Source organism: Labrus mixtus, chromosome 14 (genome assembly GCF_963584025.1).
Source record: "Labrus mixtus chromosome 14, fLabMix1.1, whole genome shotgun sequence".
NCBI classification, from domain to species: domain Eukaryota; kingdom Metazoa; phylum Chordata; class Actinopteri; order Labriformes; family Labridae; genus Labrus; species Labrus mixtus.
The window spans coordinates 23434988-23461274 of NC_083625.1; the positions used below are offsets into that span (position 1 = coordinate 23434988).

The 26287-nt window shown below is 42.2% G+C and overlaps 1 protein-coding gene across 3 annotated transcripts; it reads right to left on the bottom strand.

Annotated features, from left to right (window-relative positions):
• Nucleotides 1-3185: 3185 nt before the first annotated feature.
• p2rx1 (purinergic receptor P2X, ligand-gated ion channel, 1) lies at nucleotides 3186-20324 on the bottom strand. Of its 3 annotated transcripts, none has more exons than XM_061055920.1 (13): nucleotides 19981-20324; nucleotides 13930-14074; nucleotides 11677-11748; nucleotides 11298-11355; nucleotides 9330-9417; nucleotides 8321-8401; nucleotides 6795-6936; nucleotides 6556-6701; nucleotides 5400-5490; nucleotides 4992-5057; nucleotides 4805-4900; nucleotides 4140-4184; nucleotides 3186-3738 (listed from the first exon to the last, which is right to left on the bottom strand). In XM_061055920.1, exons 1-13 carry the CDS (start codon nucleotides 20115-20117, stop codon nucleotides 3733-3735), a joined length of 1173 nt encoding a protein of 390 aa, XP_060911903.1. In that variant the 5' UTR covers nucleotides 20118-20324; the 3' UTR covers nucleotides 3186-3732. The 3 variants fall into 3 exon arrangements, with proteins under 3 accessions (XP_060911903.1, XP_060911902.1, XP_060911905.1); XM_061055919.1 differs by having other exon boundaries at nucleotides 11286-11355; nucleotides 19981-20321; XM_061055922.1 differs by lacking the exon at nucleotides 4140-4184 and having other exon boundaries at nucleotides 11286-11355; nucleotides 19981-20321.
• Nucleotides 20325-26287: the final 5963 nt, after the last annotated feature.

Below are 26287 nucleotides of genomic sequence, written 5' to 3' on the forward strand. Positions count from 1 at the left end.
TCACCTGTGTACCTCTACGTTTCCACAGTGTCCTGTGCTTTTAAAAGCATTCCTCTTTAATATCCATCTGCATGTCGCAGCGCGGCTTCTGAGTCCCTAAAAGATGTTTTCAAACTTCTTCCCCTGTCTGTCTCTAAATACTGTAACAGATGCAGCAAAATGGATTTTAAAAGTCGTCTTTGTTGTTTACCTCCATTAAAAAAAAGTGTTGTGTTTGTATAATCGGGACGGAGGACTTCTGGATGTCACTACAGATAAGATGCATGAAGCTAAAATTGTAAAAAAAAAAAAAAAAACCTGTTAGATGAGCAGGATCAGTGGCGATTCTAGAGTCTGTTGGGGCCCTAGGCAAAAATCCACTGGGGGGCCCTTCATCCAGCGTTCATCACCATCATGTCTGCCACTTTTTTTTTCTCTTCTATAGATGGATAATTCCTCTTCATTTTTCTTTGTTTACTTTCATGGACAAACGTCGGCTTTTTCAGCGATATTGCATGCAATGTCAGATGGTGCCCCCTTCGGGAGGTTTCCTACTGTTGTTGCAAAATTTGCAGATTTAAGGCTGCTGTTTTGGTTTTAGTTTGTGAGCTCTCAAGGGGCCCCCTACAGGTCTGGGGCCCCAAACAGTTGCCTGCCCTGCCTGATCACAAGCACACCTCTGAGCAGGATTCATAGCAAAGGAGAAGCTTCAAATGGCAGCATAGAAACTAGTACCATGCGCACTGTCACTGCTTCTTCAACAGCAAATCATTTTCTAGATTACTTCTGAAAAAGGTTTTTTTCTGTCCGTACCTGTCGCTCTTTGTTTTAAGCACGTGCTGAAAATGATTAAAGATAGGCAGATGAAGAGACAACGTCCAGATCCTGGGACACGTGTCAGTTTTCACCTCCATTTGTTTTTTTGTTTTTTGCAAACACAATTCTACCCTAAATGGTTTCACACCATCAGGCATGTAGGTAACATATGAACATATTTTTTGTAAACCTTCCACTCCTAAATCTTACACATGCTTGATTTAAATTTTTAAGTAGCCAATGGCATGTCTTTTAAGAGCACTGACTGCTGCAGCTCATAGCTCCAGAGCATCATGACAGAGGGACATCAAATTCATAAGAAGAGTTATATTAGACGCACAGCGTAAACCTTTTCTCCCCTCTCTCTTAAATGTCACTCTGAATACCTAAAGATGTCGTTTCTGGGGCAGATACTAAAGGTGATATACAAATAAATAGAAATAAATGTTAAAAAAAACTCTTTGATTTCAGCTTTCAAGGACTTCTATGTAACATGAACTGAACCTGAAACAGGTATTACAGTACATGACACGTGTAAGAGTCGTCATCAGTCATGCAACTGTTGCACAATTCCTCCTTTTAAAAATCTAAAAAGCATGTAGACATGTCCTCCTAAAATCTACCTTTTTAGCCTGATCCAGATGCACATGAACTGCATCCAAAGTGTTTATCAAAGGTGTTGCATGCTGCAGCTTTGGATGAGGTTTGCTCCCCTGGCATTTTTGTTACTGCTGAAAAATTAACAAACAAACGCTGAACAGAAACTACGACCTCATGACTTTAGGTCGTAGTTATCTCCAAAGGAAAAGGATCGTGTGAGAGGGAGTTTGTACCTCACAGGATGTCGGGGATGATTTGCTTCTCGTTGTGAATCTCATCTGTGTTCTGTCCTGAGTCGTGTTTTGAAGCTGCCTGCTCTCTGTGTTTGTGTGTCTGTCTTATTGTCTCGTGCATTTCTCTGAATGTACTCTCTAGTCCAGTGTTTCTCAACTGGTGGGTCGGGACCCAAAAGTGGGTTGCGAATATGTGCCTGGGATTTTGTTTTTTCAAAAAAAGTATATGAAGTGATGATTTTGTTAGTTTTTTTGTGCTGTCACATGTTTTGAACTTTCTGAGGTCCAACCTGCACAACCACACATTGAATAAATCTGATTGTTTTAAAAAAAATGTCACACATTTGGGTCATGTTTTCTCATGGAGGAGCTGGCGGTGTGCGTCCTGAGGTTAGACCGGTTGAGATCCACTGCTCTAGTGATTAAAAGAAAAAAACAGAAGCATGGCACATCTCTGTGGAATGTGGTTGTTACAATGTAAATATGTACCATTATATATGAAGATCCTATTTTTTTGCATGCTTTTTGTACACCTACACGTGATCCAAGACAATAAAAAAGACAATCTGAACGCTGACACTTGTCTGCTCGCTGTCTGACTACGGCTACACGTTGAAATTAGGGTTTTAAACGATTAATATTTTTATTTTCAATGAGAAATCACATTTTGAATTGCATTTTTCAAATTCCATTATTTAGTATTTCAAAATAAAAATGGGGCTTTTATTTTATTAGCTGCCACTCTAGTCAATGCTCCCGTTTCCACAGCAAGCGCCTCAGTCCGTCTCCGGAGCGTGCCAGCAGCATGACTACGCTCTGCTCTGTTTCAAATACGCATGCTTCACGATCGGGCCGGACAGGAAGTCAGACAAGGGAACGCACAGAGCGAACGGTCAATTTCAAAACTCTTTCTCATGTTTTCTTTCACTTCATCAACGATTAAGTCAAAACAGGCACCGAATGGTCAACAAATCATCCTCACAACGAGAAATAAACATGTTGTTTGCACGTTTTTGTCGTTATTCTTGCGTGATCTTGTAGTTCTCCTGTGTACAGCTGGTCATGCTCCACCCAGTGGGGCAGGGCGTGCGGCGTACGCACAGACTATGTGGAAATTGGCAGTGAGATAACTTTTCTTGCTGTGTGGTTTTATTTTGAAATAAAATAAGGCCCTTCCTGTAGAGAGAAGGTGAGGACATGAAGTTAAGCACAGAAACAGGAAGTGGTTAGGGATCCCAAACTGAGGTCAAACAGCTCAAAGGAATGTTAACAAAGGTCAGTGTGTGATGTCATAAGGTGGATATTATTTTGGACTCATCAGCTGAGCTGTCTGAGAGTTTGTTGAAGTGAAATGAGACATTCAAAGATGCAGCAGTGTCCTTCTTTTACATCACTGAGACTACAGGGAGACACTGAGGACCACTATCTACGGGGAGCCTGAAGGGACAAAACAGCATGAGATTAATTATGATTAAAAAACATTAATGCATTAAATTCAGATCTTGATTATTCAATGCTGACGGCCTTATTTGAACCTAAAAGAAAACAGCAGTGAAATATCTGTACATGTTTTATTGAATGCAGCAGTCGATCACAAGGTGCACACAGGATGACTCTGACAGCGGCACATCCACACGTCATGTGTTTATCTTTCTTTGACGAGGACAGTGACGGTTTAATGGATTGACTTATGGATGATATGTGCACACACAGTTAGTGCCAGAACATGTGCTTTCACCTGCACAGATATGGAGATGGTTAGGTGGAGGGTTACACCCAGAGTATGAAAAAAAAGCAAACCGAGCTACACCCAAAAAAAAGAACACACACACACACACAGCTGAGCTATGCTAGGGCTCGACACCAAGAGTAAGAGTCACTGTATCATCTCTCAGGTAGGGAGGTGGTGGCCGAAGATGCAGCTGGAAAATGAAGAGGAAGAAGAGGACACGTGGAGCCATGTCTCTGGTTTTGATCGCTCCAGTCAAGAGTCCTCTTAGAGTCTGAGTGTGTTTCTCCATGGTGACTTGTGGGGGGGTTTATTGCAGGGTTCCAGTGCACTACACCGTCCCAAAAAAAAGTACCTTACAAGCTTCCTCCCGGGTCATTTCTAGACAGCAGAGCAGAAAAGAGAGACATCAGCCTTCATGGAAACCAAAGTAAACAGTACAGATTTAGCTGAGAGCGAAAAACCTTTAATTCCCTCCATGGGGACATGCAGAACAGAATCTGAATGTGCATGTAATGATACTGACATCTTGCAGACATAACAAGCAAACCATTAATCCTGGAATATAAAATGAGCTGACTGAAGCTGGTGGAGGTCGGGGTGGTGGAGGGGAGTGGATGTGATGCAGGAGGAGTGAGAGGCAGAATGGTTTAAACAGACCGCCTGGTTGTCAGAGTGTTATAATGATTGGTTGGCATTGGGGCGGTTCTCAGAATTCTACTGTATTCTGCCTGAACTAACGCAGGGCTCCATATTCTGTTAGAAATCTATGAATCCCTTACTTTAGATACCTCAGTCTCTATGCTGCCGACCTCTGAATCCGGATCCTGTCAAATCCACAGAACAGAAGGTATTAGGTTTCATGCAGGTAAATAACAAAAAAAAGGATTTACCTCTAGTCTACATAATTGATTATAAATACTAATCAAATCTACTCATCTACATCGACATGGACGTCGACTTCTACGTCTACGAGCACTCACGTTGGACTGGTCAGTGCCTTTGGCTTGGCTTGCCTTGGCTTCAATGGTGTAATAGACGCCTGTGTCTAAACCAAGTGACTCGCTGTCAGGCTGCAAATACAAAATGTTCTGCCTGGTTCAGTAAAAGAAGGGAACTGTCTGGGCAGGAGGGGATCATGGGGGACAATTTCCTCTTTTATCAGATAAGAAAAAGGAGATCGAAACGGTCCGGCACTGGCTGTGCGTGCTACGGGAATAAACACAGCATTATCTGCTCCTCATGCGGGCTGCTGGGGGGGTTTCTGATTTTAGAGCATGTGGCGCTACCTCACAAGAGAGATGCCCAAATGAGGGTGACACACAGAGTATCGCCACACTCCTGCCATTGATACATGCGTCTCTGCTGCCATCTTGTGCTCAAAGTAATAATATTTCAAAGCACAATATAACAGTACACATTCAGTCACATGCGTCGCAGAGCTTACCTGTATGTGTGTGTCTGTGTATTTGAATTTCATGTTCTTGTAAAATTCTCTTTTGGGGAGCAAATAGAGCAGCACCAGGTCACACACAACAGTTGCCTGAAAAGTCATTTAAAAAGTCAGAGTTATAAATGTTACTTTGCGGACATTAAAGGTGCTTTTTTTTTGCAGGTTTAAGTCTTAAACTTACCACTCCAAAGATTCCCACTCCAGAGCCGATTGCTGTCAGCGTTGGGATGATGTCGAATTTTCTCGCCTGTGAAGCACAGACGGATGATTATTCCAAATCCCCTTTATCCCATGTATGGACTTCATATCAGTGCAAGCATTCAGATCAGTGGTACTCAGCCTTGTTAGACTTAAGAGCCACATTGACCAAAAAATATTTCTGCAAGAGCCCCATTCGAAAAACCTCTTTCTTTCCTAAAATATGTGTGGGAAACACAGTGACATGACTTGCAAAGAATAATTTCTGCTGACAGTGTTTCCCTTTTTTAAATAATTACTTTGGATTTTTTTCTCCAAGTAGGACCTAAAAGAGCCACATGTGGCTCGAAAACCTCAGGTTGAGTATCACTGATTCAGATGTACCACTAACCAGTGACTGCACGATGATGTCGATCCTGATCCCGAACACCTTGAGGAGAGTCCTTCTCTGAATTCTGTCCTCCAAATAATACTTTGCAAACCTAGTAAAAGCAATGAGAGTCATAACAGTGAACAAAAGATAAGAGCCCAACTGAACTCTTCATCATCAGGTGCTGTATGAAAAACAGGTTCAGGTGTTATCTATTTTACAAAGTCACAGAGTACTACCTGTGGGCGTTGATAACAGAATGGAACAAATGAGATTTAAGAATGGAAAAAACAATCTGCCCACGTCCCAAGGTGGGACTCTGTGATTCTGAATTAATCTGAATGTGATGTGGAAATAAACAAATATTTGTCAAACTCCTGTTAAATGTTAAAGCACCAATGTTACTGTCTTTCCATGTCAGATAAACAAATCCACAAATGGTTAATCCTGATCTTGCTTGAGTTTCCACTGCCAACCATACCCTTACCCATCATTAAATCAAAGCGACGCGACAAAGTGTAGACATCCAATAAATTCTAAAAAATAGGAAGAACGAGACACAGTAAACAAAGATTGATGAGTCCTAGGAGGGTCTGCATCTCCAAGGCAAATAATCAAAACAACCTTGAAAGTAAACCCTGAACTTGCTTGAGTTTCCACAGCCAACCGTACCCTTATTTGGTAAGCAGCCCAACACAGTGCAGCCCGCTATTAATTAAGTCAAACGTTCAAGAAGAACACAGTAAACAAGGGACCCTTTAGGGAAGGGTACCAAAAAAGTAGGACGGTATGGATCCCTTATTTTGGTACCATTCCCAACTTTTGACGGTGGAAACGCCAATAAATGAGTACCGAACCGAACCAAACTGAACTGGACCGCTTGGTGGAAATGGGGCTTAACCCTCCCCAAATCTGAAGGATATTTAAACATGGTGCGTTTTGTGTTTGTCCTTTATTACCGCATGTAGCACAGGAAGTGAAGATTATTTTGACCAATCAACTGACTGCAGTGTGTCTAGCTCCTTGCTTTAGGGTCGGATCGGTACGCTTGGCACCCCAACTGAAGGGAACCAAAAAGGTAGGACGGTATGGATCAGTTATTTTTGGAACCCTTCTCAACTTTTGACAGTCTAAATAAATGTATGCCGTACTGAACCGGAAACGGGGCTTTACCAACCTGAAATTGTAGCCCACTGAAGCTCGGGCTTTGTCCGTCTCTGTGGGGTTCCCGTACAGACCGTGGAAGTTGTACTTTGGTTTACAGTTCCTGACATCCGTGTCAAAGTTGCACGTCCAGTCCACCACTATACCAATGGCCCCTCCCTGTCATGACACATGAAACCATTAAAATAACAAGATGGACAAAAGAAACACAAACACCTGACAACAAAGCATGTGCATCTATTCTGTACTTACCACTTTGGCTATGGTTTCAAAGTTGAAACCAGACAGTTTGACGATGTCTCCCAGTTTAAAAATGGGACACAGCGGAGCTTTCTCTGGATCATGGAGGCATTTACTGACGTATTCAGCATCAATACCCTCCACCAGGTTACTCCTGAAACACAGATGGACAATATGAAACACAGATTTACTCTTAATGGAACAATTTCTCCGCTTTTTTGTTTTGTCCTGGGAAACAAAATAACACTCAAATAACCAGGGGGGAAAGTAGTTTTAAATTCTTGCCAGTTGAACGGCTACAACCACATCAAATCGGTCACCTTTCCTTGGTAAATATTCCTCTCCTTCAATATTTTAAACCCCGTACTTGACATGGTATAGAGCAAAATATTTGTTTTATCGGTAAGATGCGACCTTCAAAAGGCATAAGTGAGAATTGAGGCATAAATGTCCTGACTTTTAGCTTCTTGTTTGTGTCAAACTCAAAAAACACTGGCTACTACAATTCCCATAATGCACTTCAGCAAAGTATTCAATTAGTAACCAGTCAAATAAAAACATGCATGTTCAAAACTCAAAATATATCCACCTTTTTAAGGAGTTTTCTTTCTTATATAACACACATTCAGTGTCATAAAAAGTTCACAAAGTTTGGACACAATGGTCTTAGTCAGGCTTCTGTGGGGCAGAATGCTGCAGGGCTGCCAGAGGAGGGCTGCTCTCCAGTGTTGGGAGAAGAGAGTCTATATAGGAGGTTTCACCGGCTTACGTAGAGGCTTGAAGCTGTCTTGGGAAATTCTTGGTTTCATATCGGGGAACTATGGCGTGATTTGCAGAACAAGCCGTTTAGCGCCCTCTGCAGACTCAGACTAGGATTACTCCAACATACATTTACCTCATGATCTGAAACTTTGCCCACGTTTAGTTTGAACATCCAGCATTGTAACACTATTTGTGAGTTTTTAAAATTGGGATCAGCACAAAACGTCAACTTTAAATATTTGTATGTTCCTATTTGTATTTTGAATATTTTCCGTTGTTGTATTTGGTTAAAGTTTTATATAGGCTAGATGTGTTGTTGTTTGTGTGGTTCTACCTGCCAGTAGAGGGATTATCAGCCTACAGGTATGCAAAAATAAACCAAACCACCACCTGGCAAAGAAAACCGCACTGAAACTCTGCCACTACTACACTTTGTGGCATTGTTTTATTCGGTTGCATCTACATGATGTACCGTGTGACCCTCCTTCTTCAAAATAATCTGTTAAATCTAAAAACAAACTCTGATGACATCATCGGAGTTATCCTCTCAAACTTTGAATCGCTCTTCAACAGCTACAGAGAGTCTCCATGATTAAACTGACATTTTCACATTGGCCTGCCCCTTTAAGGATGTTCATCTTATTCGTTATCATTATTCAACTTAGGATCGACATAGAGTATAACAACGTTTATCACAGCTGTCTTATTTCTATTTATCTATCCTAATCACAAAGCATGTGTAGCTTCAGCTGAGCTCGACTGAACCGGTCCCTCACCTCGTGACTCCAAACAAGGGGAAGGTCACAGAGTTTTTGATGAACAGCGTGTAGTTCTCTGCAGACATCAACATAGGAGGACTAGACGGAAAAAAAATAGAAGAGAGGAGAGTATTAAGGACCGTGTTATAAGCAGAATACTTCATTTCAAACATAATTTCTCGTGTGGAGCCTGAGGTTGTCAAAGTGTTTGATACCATATGTTTAAAAAAATAACAATCTCTGATACAATCTTTTTAATTCCATGATCGAAGGGAACAAGAAGTACAGAAGCTTTGAATGTATTTTAAATACATCCTTATACATATCACCAGGGACGTGTCCAGAGGGGTGGCAAGGACCCCCTTGAGATCTTGATCTTCTATGTATGTGTTGCCAAATTGTGTTACTTACAAGTAAATATAAGTGGGGATAGAAAGGGTTAAAAAAAATTTAATTCATTTGTGTGCATGTGCCTACAAACCTCAAGCCACCCCTGCACAAGTCAGTGACCCAGGTGGGCCACCCCAGATCAAAAAATAATAATCTGGACACGCCCCTGCATATTTCTAACTCAAAGTGGCTGCGAGAGAGAAAGAGAGAGAGAGCACGGTCCAAATTGCACAAATTCTTATTTTAATGATCGTTAGTATCAAAAAGTACTGAAGCATGAAAACTAAAGATCTTCATATTTTATTTTTACCACAAGCTGCTGCGGTGGAAAGAAGGAGAGCACTGTCTTAGTTGTAAAAATATTTTTGGAACAGCATTGGTACGATTAAGACATTGTGCAGGAGTTGCAAGCTTGCAATTTCTGTCACTTAAAAACAAGAAATGATTCAGCATTTGATGCACAGGACTTCGACTTTTGTTGCTGCGTTATCAAAAAACAAGTGTTGATACAGTTTGACTTTTACTGGATTGGTATCAGAGGTTAAACTTCTGGTGTCATGACAATCTTAGTGCAGACAGTTATGTAATCGATGCACAAGTTCGGTATCAGCTCGCAGTAGGAAGTGTTTCCACGTACTCTGGTATTTTGCGATCATCCTCCACGGGGCACCAGGCCAGCACCTCACAGGTCGTGTTCAACTTCACACAAACTCCTGTCATTTGTCCTTGAAGAAGAAACACACTCATCATGAGAGACAAAACTTCAAAGTGAAGCAGTCAGAAGTACAACGCGCTGTACGTTTCAAGCAGTGAGGAAGAGAGAAAATAAAAAGCAAGACACAGCATGGCTTTAATCATCTTATCTCGAGTTAGCATCAACGGCAGCAAGCGAGATTTAAAAGTGAAGCAAAGCGAGCGCTGAAATGGCTGTTTCCTTTATCTCTCCCTGATCCGAACATATCATTTCTCTGCGTGTGATTAGCTTCGTTGCTATCGCTCTCTCTCATCGTGTGCTGGGTGAGTTCACAGACAGTTCTCCAGCAGGCGTTTGGTCACTCTGCTTCAACCTTTGACCTTTTGTTTACAGAAGCCCACTGGTGTGTTTAGCTCCGGGGGCGACCCCTCGTGTTTGCCTGTCCACAGTCATACAGACAGCACGCCGCCTCTGAAGAGACCTACTCTCCTCTGCTGGCACCTCAAGGTGGATGTGACTGGTCTGAAACAGACAGATCTAGGGCTTCGGCTAACATTGCTCTTATTAAAGTCAATGCCGGTCACACAGGACTTGAAAGGCTCCGGATTGAAACCCAGATGGGGACGGTTAATTTACGTAACTTCTCTTTGAACACGCTGACGACGACGTATATATCCGGACCTATTAAAACCACTCCTGTCTGAAGGGTTATTATTTTTCATGTCTCTGTGTGCTCATGATTTGTGTCGGCTCTCATACACAGGGCTAATTGTAACATCTGTCCCAGTGTTTATATAAACATGAATGTGTGTACTTGCTCAAGGCAGGGTTGTACTCGCTCGCTTCAGTGATCAACGAGCACAATACAAACAGCCGGTTGCTCACACTGTGGTTTCTGATGTTGATCTGCTTATTGTAGACAAGAGCAACATGTGTGTTTTACATCCGAGTCTTTACAGACAGTTGTGAGTCTGATCGGGGTTTTTTATACAGTTCATACTGTGTGAGCCAATTCTAGAGCAGCTCCCATGAGCCACAACCCTTTTAACAAATACACTGCTCAATGACCTGATGATCCTCGAGGACGACCTCACCTAAGCACATCATGCTGCTGTCACCGGCTTTAAGATATTCAATGAAACTAAGAGGAGCTTGGTTTCTCTGTTGATCTCTTAGGCTGCACGATGGTGCAGTGGTTAGCGTTGTTTCCTCGCAGCGAGGAGGTTCCTGGTTTGAATCCCCGTCTGACAGGAGCCTCTCTGTGTGGAGTCTGCATGTTCTCCCCGTGCATGCATGGGTTCACTCCGGGTCGTTAGGTGACAAAAAAATTGCCCATAAGTGAGAATGGTAGCGTGGCAGGTTGTCAGCCCTGTGATTGACTGGAGAACAGTCCAAGGTGTTACCCCGCCTCTCACCCAATGACAGCTGAGATCAGCCCCCCCGCGATTTCCTGAACGGAAAAGCGGTATAGATAATGCATGGTTGGATGGATGTTGATCTCTTTCCTGTACATTTCTGCGTCGTAAGAGAACCATCAGAGAAGGGTCCCATTAAGGTTTTACAAAACCTTTCAGAAATGTTCCCTAAATGTTCTCTGAGGTTTAAGTTGAGATTTCTTAGAAAACCTTCAGAGAACCTTTTAGGTAATGTTCCTGGAGGTTCTCTGAAGGATTTGTAGGATCATCTTCTGGTCCGATCAAAATGCTTCGGTCAACACTGTGTGACCGATGGTCCGTCTTAACATTCTTAGACCACAGAGAAGCATCAGTGTTGGACTTTTCCTTACACAAGAACAACTCTTCCCATGATAGACAGTGCTTAGCTTAGCCACACACACACACAGACGGTTACTCAGTGATGACTGCAGACGTCACACACTGTCGGGCCGTCAGGATTTACCATGTCCCGTACGTTGGAAACCCCCTCCTTCACAGTCTTTGTTTGAGGTACAGTTGTGCTTCCCTGGGAGCTGTGACACACAGGAGATCAGAGTTAGAGCGTGCGTGTCGACAACGAGGGAATGTGAAGTAACATGGAAACAACAAGGTGAAAGAACGATTTGCATATATTCTTATATTTCCCCACATACAGAAACTGCTGTTTGACTCATCTGGAGGCCATTGTGTTTACAAAGAAATGTGCCCTATATTCTACAGCGGAACAATTACCCAATTACAGAAACAGTCTTGGAATGAGACAGAATCTCTGTTTAGTTTGACTATTTATGGACATGCATAAATCAGACAGAGAAGGAGGAAACACAGAGGATTGTAGGAGAAAGTTTACTCACCTCTGGACACTTCGACATGTTCTGACCTTCAGTTATGATGTAGTTAGTCATCACCACAAACGATGAGTCTCCCTGAGAGGTCAAGATCAACACAGATAATGTGATTGTCTGCGTTATTTATGGCATAAAATGACGTGATGAAGGATGTAGTAGTTATGTAGTTTGCAGGCTAAGCTTCAGTTTATTACATGCAGCCTGTCAAACATTAAGCCGTTATAAACCAATGGTGGCTTTGTTGATTCTTCAAACATCAGGAAAGCTCAAGTTGGGTTTTTATATTTCAGAAATAAGTCTTGTTTTTCTTTTGCTGTTGCTGCAAAGCAACGACTTGTTGCAGCTACTGTCAGGCCTCTGATTGATGGTGCGTTGAGATTCTTAGGGCTCTGACTCATCCTTGTACTCTGTGTGATCGAGTCAGCTGGCCTGCACTGCATACACAAAATCATTGGCATGTTCTTATTTATTAATCTATACTTCACCTGCTTCCCTCATACTTGTTTTGTTGTATTCAGGCGAAAAGTGCTGGAAGTTTCAGTCTCCACTCTGCGACTCAAATACTCAACATGTGTCTTGAAACAGGGAAAAGGAGTTTAAGGTACGCTGCTCCTGCAGGAGAGTCTAGGCTGCAGGAGCAGAGTACCTGATCTGCGCCTGGGGGAGCTGGTCTCTTTAAATCTTTTTGAAAGTAGATTGAAGGTGTTGGAGGAAGATTTGCCGCTTTGACTGATGACTTTTCTGCTCTGTGACTCAGGGTGAGGCTAAAGGATCAGGGAGCCTGGTGGGAGAGTTCAGGGCTTGTTCCCTTCTCTATCCACAGGTTGGGGGGTTCAGTGGTGGCAGCTGACGCGGGAGGAGGCTGTGACTCGGGACATGCTGATCTGTGTTTAATGTCTGTAACTTGTTTAATGTGCTGCTGCCCCTCTCGGCCAGGACACTGTTAGAAATGAGATTCTTCATCTCACAGAAGTTCTCCAAGTTAAATACAGTACATGAAATAAATAAGATAAGATTTACTTTATTACCTTATTGATCCCGCAAGGGGAAATTCTGTTTTTACACTCTATAATCATGCAACACACACATAGGCTGAAATATACACACATAAATAAACAAATAACATCCCATCCCAAATGACACATGCTGCTTTGTGCACTGTCAGATTTCAGTTTGCAGCTTAAGTGTAACATTAGGTAAAGTATATGTTTTCTTGCACCCCCCAAAATTATGATTTATACAACCCTTAAATGTCTTGGTAAACACTAAGCTATAGCTCATTAGCTCAATTTAGCATAAGAACTAGAAACAGGGGGAGAAAGCAGCTTTTTGAAGACAGCAAACCGGCAGCCCTCATGAGCTCAGAATTCATATAATGTTTAATGTTGAATATGTTAAACTGGGGGAAAGAAGCTGGATTTGACACCACACTATTCTACTTTGACGCTTTTGATCGTGAATAGGCTTTGACATTTTCAACAATCAAACTATCCCTTATGACCACATGAGAACATCCAAAGTCACTCACTGTTCTCTCACTGTCATTGTTGGATTAATTAATTCTCACACAATGACCCGGATTTAGACATAAAAATGAACTTTTAAAGATGTACGTATCAAAGCATGAGGCGTGAGAACAAAGTGATCTTTTCAGCTTATCACATCAAACCGTGAGTCTAATCCCGTCTGCATTAAATAAAAAGGTCCACACCCACAACTCAAAGCAAACATGACCGTCTTCATTGTGTCTCTTTATTCCATTCTCACAGATAACAGGTCCCCGAGGGTAAACAAAGAAATATGTTTGACCGGAGTCTTCCTTTTGGACGAGTTGTTTGCTCAGATCTTTACAGGATGCACGCAACAACCCAGTGACACCTTGATGTTGACAAAGCCGGTCATTTTCACTCTGTGTGTGCTTTAACTTTGTGTCGTCGGGCGTCGGATCGGGCGGGAAATCTAGCCAACACGGATGTTTTAAGAGCATGACTAAATCTTCATCTCTGTCAGCACCATATGACTGAGAGTCCAGCTTTCTTCAGGGAGAATGCGTTCCTTCACGTTGCTGATGTGACTCAGCCTGATGGTCATTCTTTCAGACAGTTTGATTCATGGACAGCGGTTGTTCAACTCTCAGCATGTGACTTATGCAAAGGTTTTCTATAACTTTAATAAACGGCCAGTGACTTGTGTAGTGTGACAAACGAGTTGTTGAACACTTAGGAGTCATGTGATAACCGTGTTTGAGGCGTTACCAACCTGTGGAGGGAACACATAGTCGGCCACGTCCCAGACTCTCTCTTTTCCTGTCTCATTGGTGTAGCCCACTCCTTTCATTTTGGTGAAGACGGAGCTCACGGCCGTGTCTGTGGACTGGTAGCCTTTCTCGTAGATGAACACCCACCTGTACAGAGGACACAGAGAGCTTCCTGTCAGGCCCACACTAGACAACGCCCCGGCCCAACCCTCCAACCCCACAGGCAAGGGCATGCATAGGGGTGATGATGACACACTGACTGAACATGCCAGCAGCACGCCTCACATGGGAGCGTGTGAGTGATCGTGGTTGTGAAATGTCAGAGCGGTCTCCCGTTCTTGTCACTTTGCCATCGCGGATGCAAATCAAACAAACTGAATCCCATTGTGTCGAACAGAGGAGGTCTTTTTTTCTTCATTTCCTGAAGATGAAGTACAGATAGGAAGAAGGCTTTGGTTAAACTTTCTGTTTGTGATTCAGCTTCTTATCTGAAGTAAAAGTGAAAGAGTACTGGCTGCACTGATAGGAATGTAATCTTTATTAATAGAATCTGTTGGCAGGACTAGATATGGGTATCCAAATGTGGTATCAGTAAGTATTCTGGTCTCTTTGAGTAGTGTTGTCCATTGGAGTGTTTAGTTGACATTGGCTGTAAATATGAAGAGCTAAATAAACAAAACACACTTCAGTACGCCATAATACGATTGTGGAACCCATCAGCAGACATCTAACAACAAATTAGCTTCAATCAATGTCCATCAACATGATACCTGCATGCAAGTGCATCCCAATCTGCCCGTAGATGGTTTTGAACTCCACCTCAATTCTCATGTTGGCTAACTGCTGGCTAGAGCATAACCTTCACTCCCAGAGGCTATAACGTCTTCAGACAATAACCGACAGGTTTGAAGATTGACATTAAAGGTCACTTCACCATGTTCCTCTAACACTAATATGTGTCTCTAGTCTGTCTACAAATCCCCCAATGATGAGAAAAGTCCATCCTCTCCGTCTTTTGCCTGCTCCACTTTTCAGAAAATGTGTGCTCAAACAGGCTGTTTGGAGATTTTCCCTTCATGACATCACAAAGGGCAGTAGCCCCTCCCCCAGGTGGGTGACACTCCCACAGCTAGGTGTTTGTTCTGCCCTCTGAGTCTGCCTTCTCACCGTAAACAATAGAACATGGAGTGGGAAAGCCCGAGCCACTAAAGCCCTTCCAGAGAGGGGGCGTGGTCAGACACAGCTCATTTACATATTTAAAGGTACAGACACAGAAACAGCCTGTTCTGAGCAGGGCTGAAATAGAGGGGTTTATAGACATGATCAAATACAGGATCAGAGTGGATTTAGAACAAGACACTTCACACACACCAGAGGTTGCTTGGTGACAACTTTCCAGATTAAAAAAAACAAAGAAGTGGAAGTACGCACGCACTACATTAAAACAAATGTGTATCTCAGTAAATGGAGTTAAATTATGGAATTCTCTCGATAATCATTTAAAATGCTGCTCAAGTATCATTCAATTAAAAGAATGTATAAAGAAAAGGTTCTGGGAAATTGTGAATGTATTGAGTTAACCTAACTGATTGTATTTGATTGTTTCTATATTTTTGATCTATTTTTTGTTTTGTGAAAGAAAGAGAAAACAACAGGTTAGCCATCTTATTCTGTTAAACAGTATCTTGTGTTATTAGGAAAGGGGCAGGTATTATAAGTTTTCTTCTTCCTGCTCCTGTTTGCTCATGAACAGTGTTTCAGCATTATGAAACTTTTTGTTATGTATTATGGTGTTGAAACCATACACTGAATTGAGCAAATAAGTCAAATATGAAATGAAATGAAATGAAATGAAGTTGCTCAAGTAGACAGTCAACATGCTTAAACACAGTTGTGGTTGAGTAGACACTGGTAACCGCCAATCAACTGATAAAACAGGATATGTAGAGGGAGTTGTGCAACATTAACCAATGATTTAAAACATTTGTAGGTCTCATGGACATCAGTAGGTTAGAAAGTTAGAAGAACACAAATATGTGTATCAGAACTTATCTTATTTTCATCTTAAATGCACATCCATTGACTTGGTTCTATTTGACACTTTGGGGAGGGTTTGTTCTTTCTCGGGTAGAGACATCCTAAGGACAAAACGTTTAATCTTAATGTTTGCTTCCCTGTCCCAGTTTCTCGGTTCACAACAGAATCAGAGAGGTTGCACTATGTTCATGGCTTTTATGAAAACAAGCTCCTCTTCGTTTAAAACTCCGGATAGTTGGTTAATACAAAGTGTTGATCGGCGTCTTATCTGATTGCGCTGCAGCTCATATAGAGAGTGATAGTTTACAGTCATGTGGTCCTGAAGGCAGTGTGTGGGATGTTGAGTCTCTGGTTGGAGATGATTAACATGGTAAAGAAACAACAGCGGAGCAGGATGATTCATCTAATGACCCCTAACATTTATCTGCTGACCTTTTGGAGGGGCACCAGGAAACCATTCGACTTAACGACCTCATTATATTATTAAGTACTTAAAGCTATAGCTCCACTTTGAGCCGCTACAGCGACCATCTGCGTACACGTCGAAGCAGCACGTCAGGACACTACAGCGGCCAGTTTCACAAACTTTATGGACAAATGAATCAATAGATTTATGGCACATTGGTAAGGCAACCTCCTATATGGCCTATGCCAAGAGCTGGCCCTGACCAGAAGGACGGGGATTTGATCTCCAGCTCCTGCAGCTACATGTCCGATGTGACCTTGGGGAAGACACTTAACCCCAAGTTGCTCCTGCTTCTGCTTTCATACGCCAAAAATGTAAACACCTGTTAACACACTGAGTTTCAGTCTGATAGAAAGCATCATAAAGATCTGCAAGTTTGGTGAGTTGACCGATTTCAGAACAAGTTACTGTTCCTTAAAAACCAGCATCTCACTTCCTGATCAGAGTGAAGTGTCTCATTGTGTTTCCCTATCTGTGTGTGTGTGGCCAGAGGGGAATGGTTAACAGCTGGTGTGCACTTGGATACTGTATGTGTACACACACACGTAGATGCAGAGCTATTTCATCCAGGGTGGGAAAATCAATTACCCGCTGGCAGAGGGCCTGCAGGACTCATGTGTTGCGGCACACGTTCCTCCATCAGCGCACAAAGACAACACCTCATGGCAGCAGAGGAACAGAAAGATGTCCTCAAAGAGAAATAAAGTACGCACAATGAGCCAAAAGACACAACTTCTATCAGTCAGGCAAATCAAATTATGCAAGCTGCAGCGCATACGTTCAGAAGAAGAAAAAAAAATAGAGCGCATTAATGGAATAAAGAAACGCATGAGCATGAAATAATGGAGGGATCTTCCAAAACAGCAGTCTAAGTGAGATCTGTATCTGCTGCGACAGAAGGAGAACAGCGAGGCAGCGGCCGCAGCGGCTCCTTGATGTGCGCAGGGCTTTTCTTCCCACCATCATGCTGCAGAGCTGAGATTAGTGCTCGTTTTGTGGAGACAAATCAAAATGGAGAAAAAAAAATCAACCTTTTACTAATCAGCATGAAACAGACAACAATAGATTTTGCTTTTTTTTGTCATCTTAAAAGTGAGAAAATGTGAATTAACTGAAAGACAACTCGTCCTGGTTTGTGAGGCTGCTTCTCGGTTAAATTACTCGTCACCTTCTTCATTGAGTTAACAGAATAACAAATATTTACATGTTAGATTTTATCCATGTCGAGCACTGTTTGGCTTGCTGAGGATGCATCATGTTTCAAATTTTAGATAAGACTTCCCAAAACTGCAACACATTTCATTCATTTTCTGCTGATTGAATAACAAAAAGGAGTAATAAAAGTTTGCTGCAAGTGCCAGGGAGACAGTCTGACTTTTGGTCCGACCCATCGGCATTCAGCTTGAGTCCTGAAGCGTGGAGTCAGGACAGCGTCTTAATCACATCTCCTTGTGTGCCCATCAACAGCAGACTTTAATGTGGCCTGTCCTGACTGCACGAGAAGGCAGGTGGCATTGCATAAGACAGCTGTAGAGGTCATAGAAGATACCTCCAGACAGAAACTTTGACATTCTGTCAGTTCCTCTTTGGTTTCTGAGAACTCTTAGGTTTTACAATAGGAGGAGATATAGTACAGTAAGATTTGATACAGTACAGTACAGTACGGTACAGTATGGTTAGATGCAATACAGTACGATACGATATATATATATATATATATATATACTGGATGCGATGCAATACCATACAATATAATGGACATGCTGCAGCTCTCATCAAGATAAGCCCAAGAAAAGGACCACAAACTGATTTCAAATCAGTTTACATAACTACTTTTTTTCTCTTCAACACAAAAAAGAAAATATGAAACACCTTGCCATTAGCAAGAGAATATTTTCTCTCTTGAAGTATAACTTCATCAACCACATTTTTTGAAGTCACCTCTGATGTCACCAGCAGAAGGTAAAACGTCTCAGCGCCCCATGTGGCATTATTTGATTGTTATGTGTGTTAGCATATGCCTCAGCGTGTTCATCACACTCAGCTCCTCAGGTTATGCTGCTCCGAGGTGCACAGACACTGACACTGTCACACACACACACACACACACACACACACACACACACACACACACACACACACACACACACACACACACACTCACACACACACTCACACACACACACACACACACACACACACACACACACTCACACACACACACGCACACTAAGATAAACAATCTTTGAGTAATTACAAACTAACAAACACAGAAACCTAGACACAGCGTTGGAGATTTAATATAACAGACAGTCTCTGCTTTCTTCAGAGTGACTTTGCAGGGAACGGCTCCAACATGTTAAAGCATGTGTGTGTTTGTGTGTGTGTGTGTGTGTGTGTGTGTGTGTGTGTGTGTGTGTGTGTGTGTGTGTGTGGAGAAGGTCTATGCGGAAGTTAAGAAGCATGCGGTGGATTTTGTCTCAAGGGCAGAGAATAAGACTCTCTGTCCTCGGATCACACATTTTGACATCACTCAAGTTGTCACGGCTACGGAGCGTATTTGCTGTGTCAACAGTACCAGGCATGTTTCAGTCTGAAGTTCCTCTGATCCGCTGAGGCACCTTCAACATGTCACATCAGATGTTTCCTTTAAAAATAATGTTCACTGAACAACTCCCTCCGTACATACAAAGACAACTGCAGACATCAGAGTGATGTCCCTCCAGGGCCAAAACTAAATATTATCCCCTTTATCAAAATATCTCTCATGATTAATTGATTAAATTTGAAATTAAAGATTTAAAAGTTATTGAAAATAATCAAAAGTTTCCTGAAAATCAAAGCTTTCATTGACAAAATGCTCAAAAATAAGCAGAACCCTCAATATCACATCCTGTGACGAGCAAATGTTGACGCATTTCTTGAAAATATCCCCCAAAAATGTATTGATTATTGGGGCGTCGATGGCCTAGTGGTTAGTGCGTGCGCCCCATGTACTGTGTATGTAGTCCTCCAAGCGGGCAGCCCAGGTTTGAATCCAACCTGACTCCTCTCCCGCATGTCATTCCCCACTCTCTCTCTCCACAATGAAGGCATAAAATCTTTTTTTTTTAATTCTCTGATCACCCAAAACAAATGACGGTTAATCCTTTCCATTTAACTGATTAATGATTTTGTCAATAAAATGTCAGAAAGCTGGGAAAAGAAATGGTCATAAAAAGGACTTTTCATTTACAAAGTAAAAAAAAAGAAATCCCTACATTTTTGTTTGACGAAGTTGCTTTAAATGAAATCAAAATGATCCAATATTTGTTGATGAAATTTCTTTAAAATGACAAATCAACCAACAGCTGCAGCTGCATGTCACTGACATCCACCGAGCCAGCAGACAAACACAGTTGTTTGGAATTTACAGGGTCACTCTGAGGGGTCATCATCCTGCACACTGTGTCACTGAAAGCAAGCTGAAACATGCAACACAATGCAAAGCCCCCCCCCCCCCATGAACAGCCAACTCAGTAAAAAGAAGAGTACAGTATTTGGCTCCTACCCGATGATGTAAGCCAGGACCCCCAGCTGGATGAGGCGGCACACCACTCCCACCCTCCTGTTCCTCACCAGCACCTGGCGCGGGGTCTCGTACTCAAAGAAGAAGTCGGAGATGGCGTTTGTGATTTGGCTCTTCATCTTCTCTCATCGGCTGACCCACAGAGACGGGGGTGTCTCTCTCTCTTTTCACCCCACTCACATATAAATACCCGGAGTTCCACTTCTTCTCCTCCTGGTCTCCTCTGTCTGCTCCCTCACTGTACAGTGGCTAAGGTCCTCCGCCTCCTCTCATAAGAAACGTCTGACGTGCTTCATGAGAAGTCCTGAAGAGTAGGACTTCCTCCTTTCCTCCCTCCCTCCTGCTCTCTCTCTCTCTCTCTCTCTCTCTCTCTCTCTCTCTCTCTCTCTCTCGCTCTCTGTGCACAGGGTCACTGCCTCTACTGTCAGTCCCATTTGTCCATTTTAACATCACAAATGCATCTGCTGGATTTTTATTGCCTCACTTCTTTCTTATTTGGTACTCAAATAAAACTAAATACTTTTTTTTTCTAATTCTCTCTTGGCTTGCAAGCTCAAAGTCTTCAACAGCTGCCACACAAGCACCGGACCTCCTCCTCTCTCTCTCTCTCTCTCTCTGTGCAATCAAACCTTATCGCGTCCACTGACACGCTCTTCCTGCATGCTACAGGCAGAGACACAAACCACATAAGCTCAACACAAACACACACCGCACAGTTCAGCTTGTTTGCCCACACCCTGCTGTCACCATTTGCAGACATTAAGCCGTCTTATGTTTTTATCATTTTGTGAGGGGGGCACACCAGGAAACATTTGGGGTTTCTCTCTCTCTCAGTTTCTCCTTTCATGAGCGGCGAGGTGCTTTGAATTTCTAATCTTTATTCTCAAAGGAAAAGAAGCTGCAAGTGCACAATTATTATAACTTTTCCAGTTTGAAGGAGTTGAAATATGAAGCACATTGCATAATGGTTTCTGATTTGAAAACTGTTTTGTTTTTTTTCGTCACTTGTGCGCTACGCTTCCTAATCTCCTGAGATTATCGAATGGAACATCTTAGTTTGGAACCATGCTTAAAATCCAAATCCAAAATCTGGTTAAAGCATGTTCCACAAAGACACCGTGAAATGGCCATGCTCAGATTTGGGTACGATTGCGAGGATTTGGCAGGATTGGCAGGATTCTGCATGGATTGCAAAAAGGGGACTTTGAGACAATCTAAATAATAACTCCAGATGCTCCAAACGCTGCGGTTTAATGTCTGCCAAATGCACTAAACTGATTTTATATAGAGACAGCGGGGGACAATTGATCCTCAACTCGAGCCTGACACCACAGTAGCAGCTGCGCTATAAGCTAAATGCTAATATCAGGATGCTAATATGCTCCTAAATATGAGACCAAAGGGTCGATAATCTTTATGGGTCGAACTCAACAAAATATTGTACTCAAGGGACTCTATTTTAAAGGTCACATATTATCCTCCTTTTTTAAATAAATCTCAAAGCTCCCTAAAACATGTCTGTGACGTTACTGGCCAAAAATCCACTTTGGTCCTGTATTTTAGCACGTTTATAAACCCAGCGGCAAATCAGATCCTGTTGGGGCCGTAGGTGGAAAAAAAATGATGGGGCCCGTAATGGGATAAAATGTATTTTGTTTATGTGTTAAAGTAATTCTGTTGTGAACTGTGGGACATTTCAAGAAAGGCTGTTAACTGGCCTGTAAGCATCATGTTCTTCTAGAGGTCTTTTGCATGACCTTTGATCTCTACAGGGATGATTCTGCACGGACATTTCTACTCTTTAGGTTGATTGTGCTAAAATGTTTATCTACTGTCAATATTGTCCCTTCCACTTTGACATGTATAAAAGGAGTCTGCAGTGTCATTTGAGTTTCTCTGCAGAGCGGTCATCATGTTACCCTCTGTGCAGAGCTCCTTCCTGCAACTTCCTGAAGGTTTAAAACCTCACAAAGATGATTGGCTCTTGGGTCTTTGTTCATATTCTCACTGGAAATATTTCCATTACAGGCCCTCCAACCAGCGTTCATAACCGTTATGTCAGCCAGTGTCCCGGCGCTTCCTCGTCTTAATTCCTCTTCATTTTCTCTGTTGAATTTCACTGACTGGTTTTCACAGGTATAAAGCATGAGACGCGTACAGGGCTGTCAGATGTCGCCCCCTAAGAGAGGTTTCTTACTGTCATTGCAAAATTTGCACACTATGGGCTGCTGCTTTGGTTTAAAGTCTGTCAGCCCACGGGGGCCCCCTACTGGTCTGGGGCCCCAAGCAGTTCCCTGTTGTGCCTGTTGACATGCAGCACCTCGCCTCTGTATAAACCCCTTTATTTCAGCACTGCTCAGAATTTGTTTCTAATTTTAAGCTTTTTAATATTATTTCTATTGTTATTGTTATGAGGGAAACCCCAATGTCTTTTTGAGAATAAATTTAAAGTTTGAAATGAAATGTCCTCTTTGGGCTTCCATACCAATGACCACTCCAATGGATAGGTGTTTTTGGAAAGTCCAGAGTATGAGCAATAAATCCCTACTGATGTTCTGAAACAATATGAGAAGGAGCGTACGTTGAGCCTTACACTTCCTCCTCGGCAAATCGGCGTCCATGTTTGCTGAAACAGTGGGTGTAGCTCGATGTAAATCCATTTAGGTGACATAGAACAACTTCATTTGCTTACAGATATTAAATCAAATCGAGGACAATCTAGATCTTAGCGCTCTGAAGACAGTGGAGATGGTTGTGGACTTTCAACCTGCCAAAGACCATGATGGTTCACGCCTACACTGCCATCCTCTCCTCCTCCAACACAGTCTGGTACGCTGCAGTCACAGCAAAGGACAAGTGCAGGCTGCAGCGTGTCAGCCACTCTGCAGAGAAGGTGAGGTGGAAAGATTGTGGCCGACCCCCCCCCCCCCCGGACATGAAACCCTCTCCTCTGGTAAGAGGCTGCTGTCCATCAGGACCGAAACCTCACGCCACAAAAACAGTTTCTTCCCCTCTGTTGTCAGCCCCCCCCCCACATAACACAGACTCTCATCAGCCCCACAGTCAGAGAACATCACAGTAATGTGGAGGCTGAAACTGTTTTCATGCGTTACATTGACTTTGAATACTGCACCTTTTGTACATTTTGTGTTTTTATATTTTTAAACTCTATTATATTTATTTGTAGTTGTTTCTTATATTTTATTCTTTAAGTTCTTGCTATTTTTGCTTTATTTATTTTGTTAACTGTTTTTGCACCAAGACAAATTCCTTGTATGTGCAAATGTACATGGCAATAAAAAACTATTCTGATTCTGAAATAAGTTTATGCATTTTGATGCAGCCAAAACTGCAAAACAGTTATTATAGATCTGCTTTTGAGATTTCTGCCTCGTGTGATTCAATCTGAAAGCATCCTGACCATGCTCTATTAGCCAGCACCCTCAGTTTCAAAATAGAATACATCTTCACACATTCAGGTGTGTAGGAGAGCAATGTGTCCATCTACACTTTAAGGTAAACCCCTGCACACTGTCTAATCGCAAACAAACATTTATTGGCAAAGTTTCGGTGATAGACCTTCATCAGGCAAACAGTCAATAGCATGCATGTAAGCGTGTTAGCATAAGGACATTTTCACTAAACGCAAAGTAAAACTGTGGCTTATTAATTTTCCAGGTTTTTGGTTATTAACCCTACGACGGAGGATTAGGACCGTGTTAAAATTATTTTTTTAATTTCGAGATTAAACTCGTAAATTTTCGAGAATAAAGCCGTACATTTACGAGATTAAACTCATAAATTTATGACTTTATTCTCGTAAATGAACGAATTCGAGACCAGCCTGCGCAAAAATGATGAAAGTAGAACTCTTAAAGTCTTTAAAGAATAAAAGAATAAAGTCGTTATTTTAGTCATCTTCACATTGTCATAAAATATCAGGAACCTGAAAAGATACTACAAGAAACTGTGACTTTTCCCAAGAAAGAAGCACACTGACTTGGAGGAAGTTGGAAAGAGGAAAATACTTTAAGAGTTCTACATTCATCATTTTCTACTTTCATAATATCCGCGCAGGCTGGTCTCGAACTCGTTAATTTACGAGATTATTCTCCCGCGTGTGTGTGTGTGTGTGTGTGTGTGTGTGTGTGTGTGTGTGTGTGTGTGTGTGAGTGTGTGTGTGTGTGTGTGAGTGTGAGTGTGTGTGTGTGTGTGTGTAGCATCCCTCGCAGACCAACCCAACATTATACGTCTCACAACATTCCTCTGAACTCAAAGCCTTTCTGCAGAAGGCAGGTACCAAGCCACAAAGTGTTACATAATATCCTGCACTGCTAAATAATCTGACCTACTTCTACAAACATGTCGGTGCTTGAACTGTTTTCTTGCATCATGCAATCCAGAATTCTTTTAAAATATGAGTGAGTAGCCTTCAGTACATCCCGGAAACATTAAAGCAGGAACGTTTTTAATGAGCGATGATAATGAAGACTATGTCACCTGCCTGTTCAGCAGAAAGCAGGCCGACTCCACGTCCACAGGCAACAAGGTTCACCCTCATTTTGGAACGAGCTTCATCCGCTTGACATTTAGCTTCACTACGATTATATTTTCTCTTCTTAGTCGCTACGTCCACATCAATCACTGAATTGTATCCACTCCTAAACTCACCTGCTGCGCTGTGATTGGCTGGAGGAAGCACACCAACTCCCCGCCAAGAAACGTCCCGAGTCAACCAAAACAAAACCAGAACAGTAAAATCCAGTCAGAGGACAGGGTCTCTGCAGACACAGTCACCACCACACATGTATGGAGGCCCAGAAGGGACGATTGAGCAACATTATTTTTGCTGACTCTGCCTTTAAAGTGCTCTACAGCGACTGAAAACAAAAAAAAGTATAAAATATTGGCAAAACATGGTGCAACAATAAGAGATTTAGACTTATGCACACATATACCATTAAAACAATAAGAGTTAAAGAGGTTGTAATGGAAAAATATATGTTCTTGCTTATGCATTTAACACATACGAATTTATGCTTGCACAGTGGAAAAATCTAAAGTAACACGTACACAAAACAACCCACGAACATAACTGTCATGAGACAATTATAGGCAAGCCTCTAGGCAGATTAAGACACATCAACGTGAGTCAACCAATGAGAGTGCCCTGCTTTGCGAAGTCTGGTTTAAATGTCTCGATGTTAACCGCTCCCGAGCGGGATTCTGCTATGCACTTGTGACGATGGTCACCTCTGTATAAGTTTCCCCCTTTTGCAAAAGAAACCCTTTATACTCGAGCAATAAAATACTCAAAGACAAACCCTTGACTTGAGATCTTTATTTAATCACAGAAAAATCCACAACAAGGTGAAAACCCAGATGACGTGTTTCTGTTGTTTCTGTGAAGTATTTTCCTGCAGCTCAATTCATTTCTTAAATCTACAGACAGTTCGTCATATTGGGACTACACGTAAGTAAAGAGTTATTTCCTTGTTTTGATAGTCAGAAGGAAACTGTGGTAATATCCTACTACCAGTTTGTGTCAGATAAGCCTGAAACCCTGAACTTTGTTTCATAACATCCTTCTCCTTCTTGTTCAAGACTTACTCCGGTTCAACTCTGCTTAACCCTTGTTTTGCTCCTGGCACTTGTGATTGGATAAGAAAAATGTTGTCATGTGGCTTTTGCAGATTTTCCAAACACAGTGGCAACAAATTCATCAAATTCTTATCATTAAAATAGAGGCGCTTTTTCAGTGGTTCATTATTTGTTTGGAGAATAAAAAAGCATTCATGTATCTGCAGACGCTCTCGTCTTTCTTTCCAGGGTCTGTGTGTCTCTGGAAGATGGTTTTCTAATTCAGTCAGGGTCACAAAATGAACATAGAAGGTGCAACACTCCTTGTGGCCCTCTGCAGCGATGTTCCCTTCTTGCGTGCTACCTGGCTCCTCGTCAGAAAAGCCATGATGACAGCGCTTTAAATGATTAATCTGCAGGTCTACGCTGTTCTCCGCTGAACAACACTGAAACACAATTACACTTTTCAATCTGTTTGATGGGATGTGATTTGATGTCTATACGGAAATATTAGCTCATGATGTTCATAGATGACACGCACCCTCATTTGGACTCATCTGATGGGGTTGAGTTCGCCCTGCAGGTGGGAGGTTGACCATCTGGTGACGTGTGTGTGTGGTCAGAACAAGCTAGAGTTTAATGCTCAAAACAGTGGAGGTAGATTTTTGGAGGAATGACTGCTGCCACATTCACCTTCTTTGACTCTGCT

Bases quoted from the DNA above. Each gene is read 5' to 3' on its own strand.
- p2rx1 (XM_061055919.1), bottom strand. From the start codon at position 20,117: ATGAAGAGCCAAATCACAAACGCCATCTCCGACTTCTTCTTTGAGTAC. The intron at 11,356-11,676 runs GTGAGTAAACTT...TGTGTGTCACAG, and splicing joins ACATGTCGAAGTGTCCAGAG to CTCCCAGGGAAGCACAACTG. The intron at 6,702-6,794 runs GTAAGTACAGAA...GTGTCATGACAG, and splicing joins TTGAAACCATAGCCAAAGTG to GGAGGGGCCATTGGTATAGT.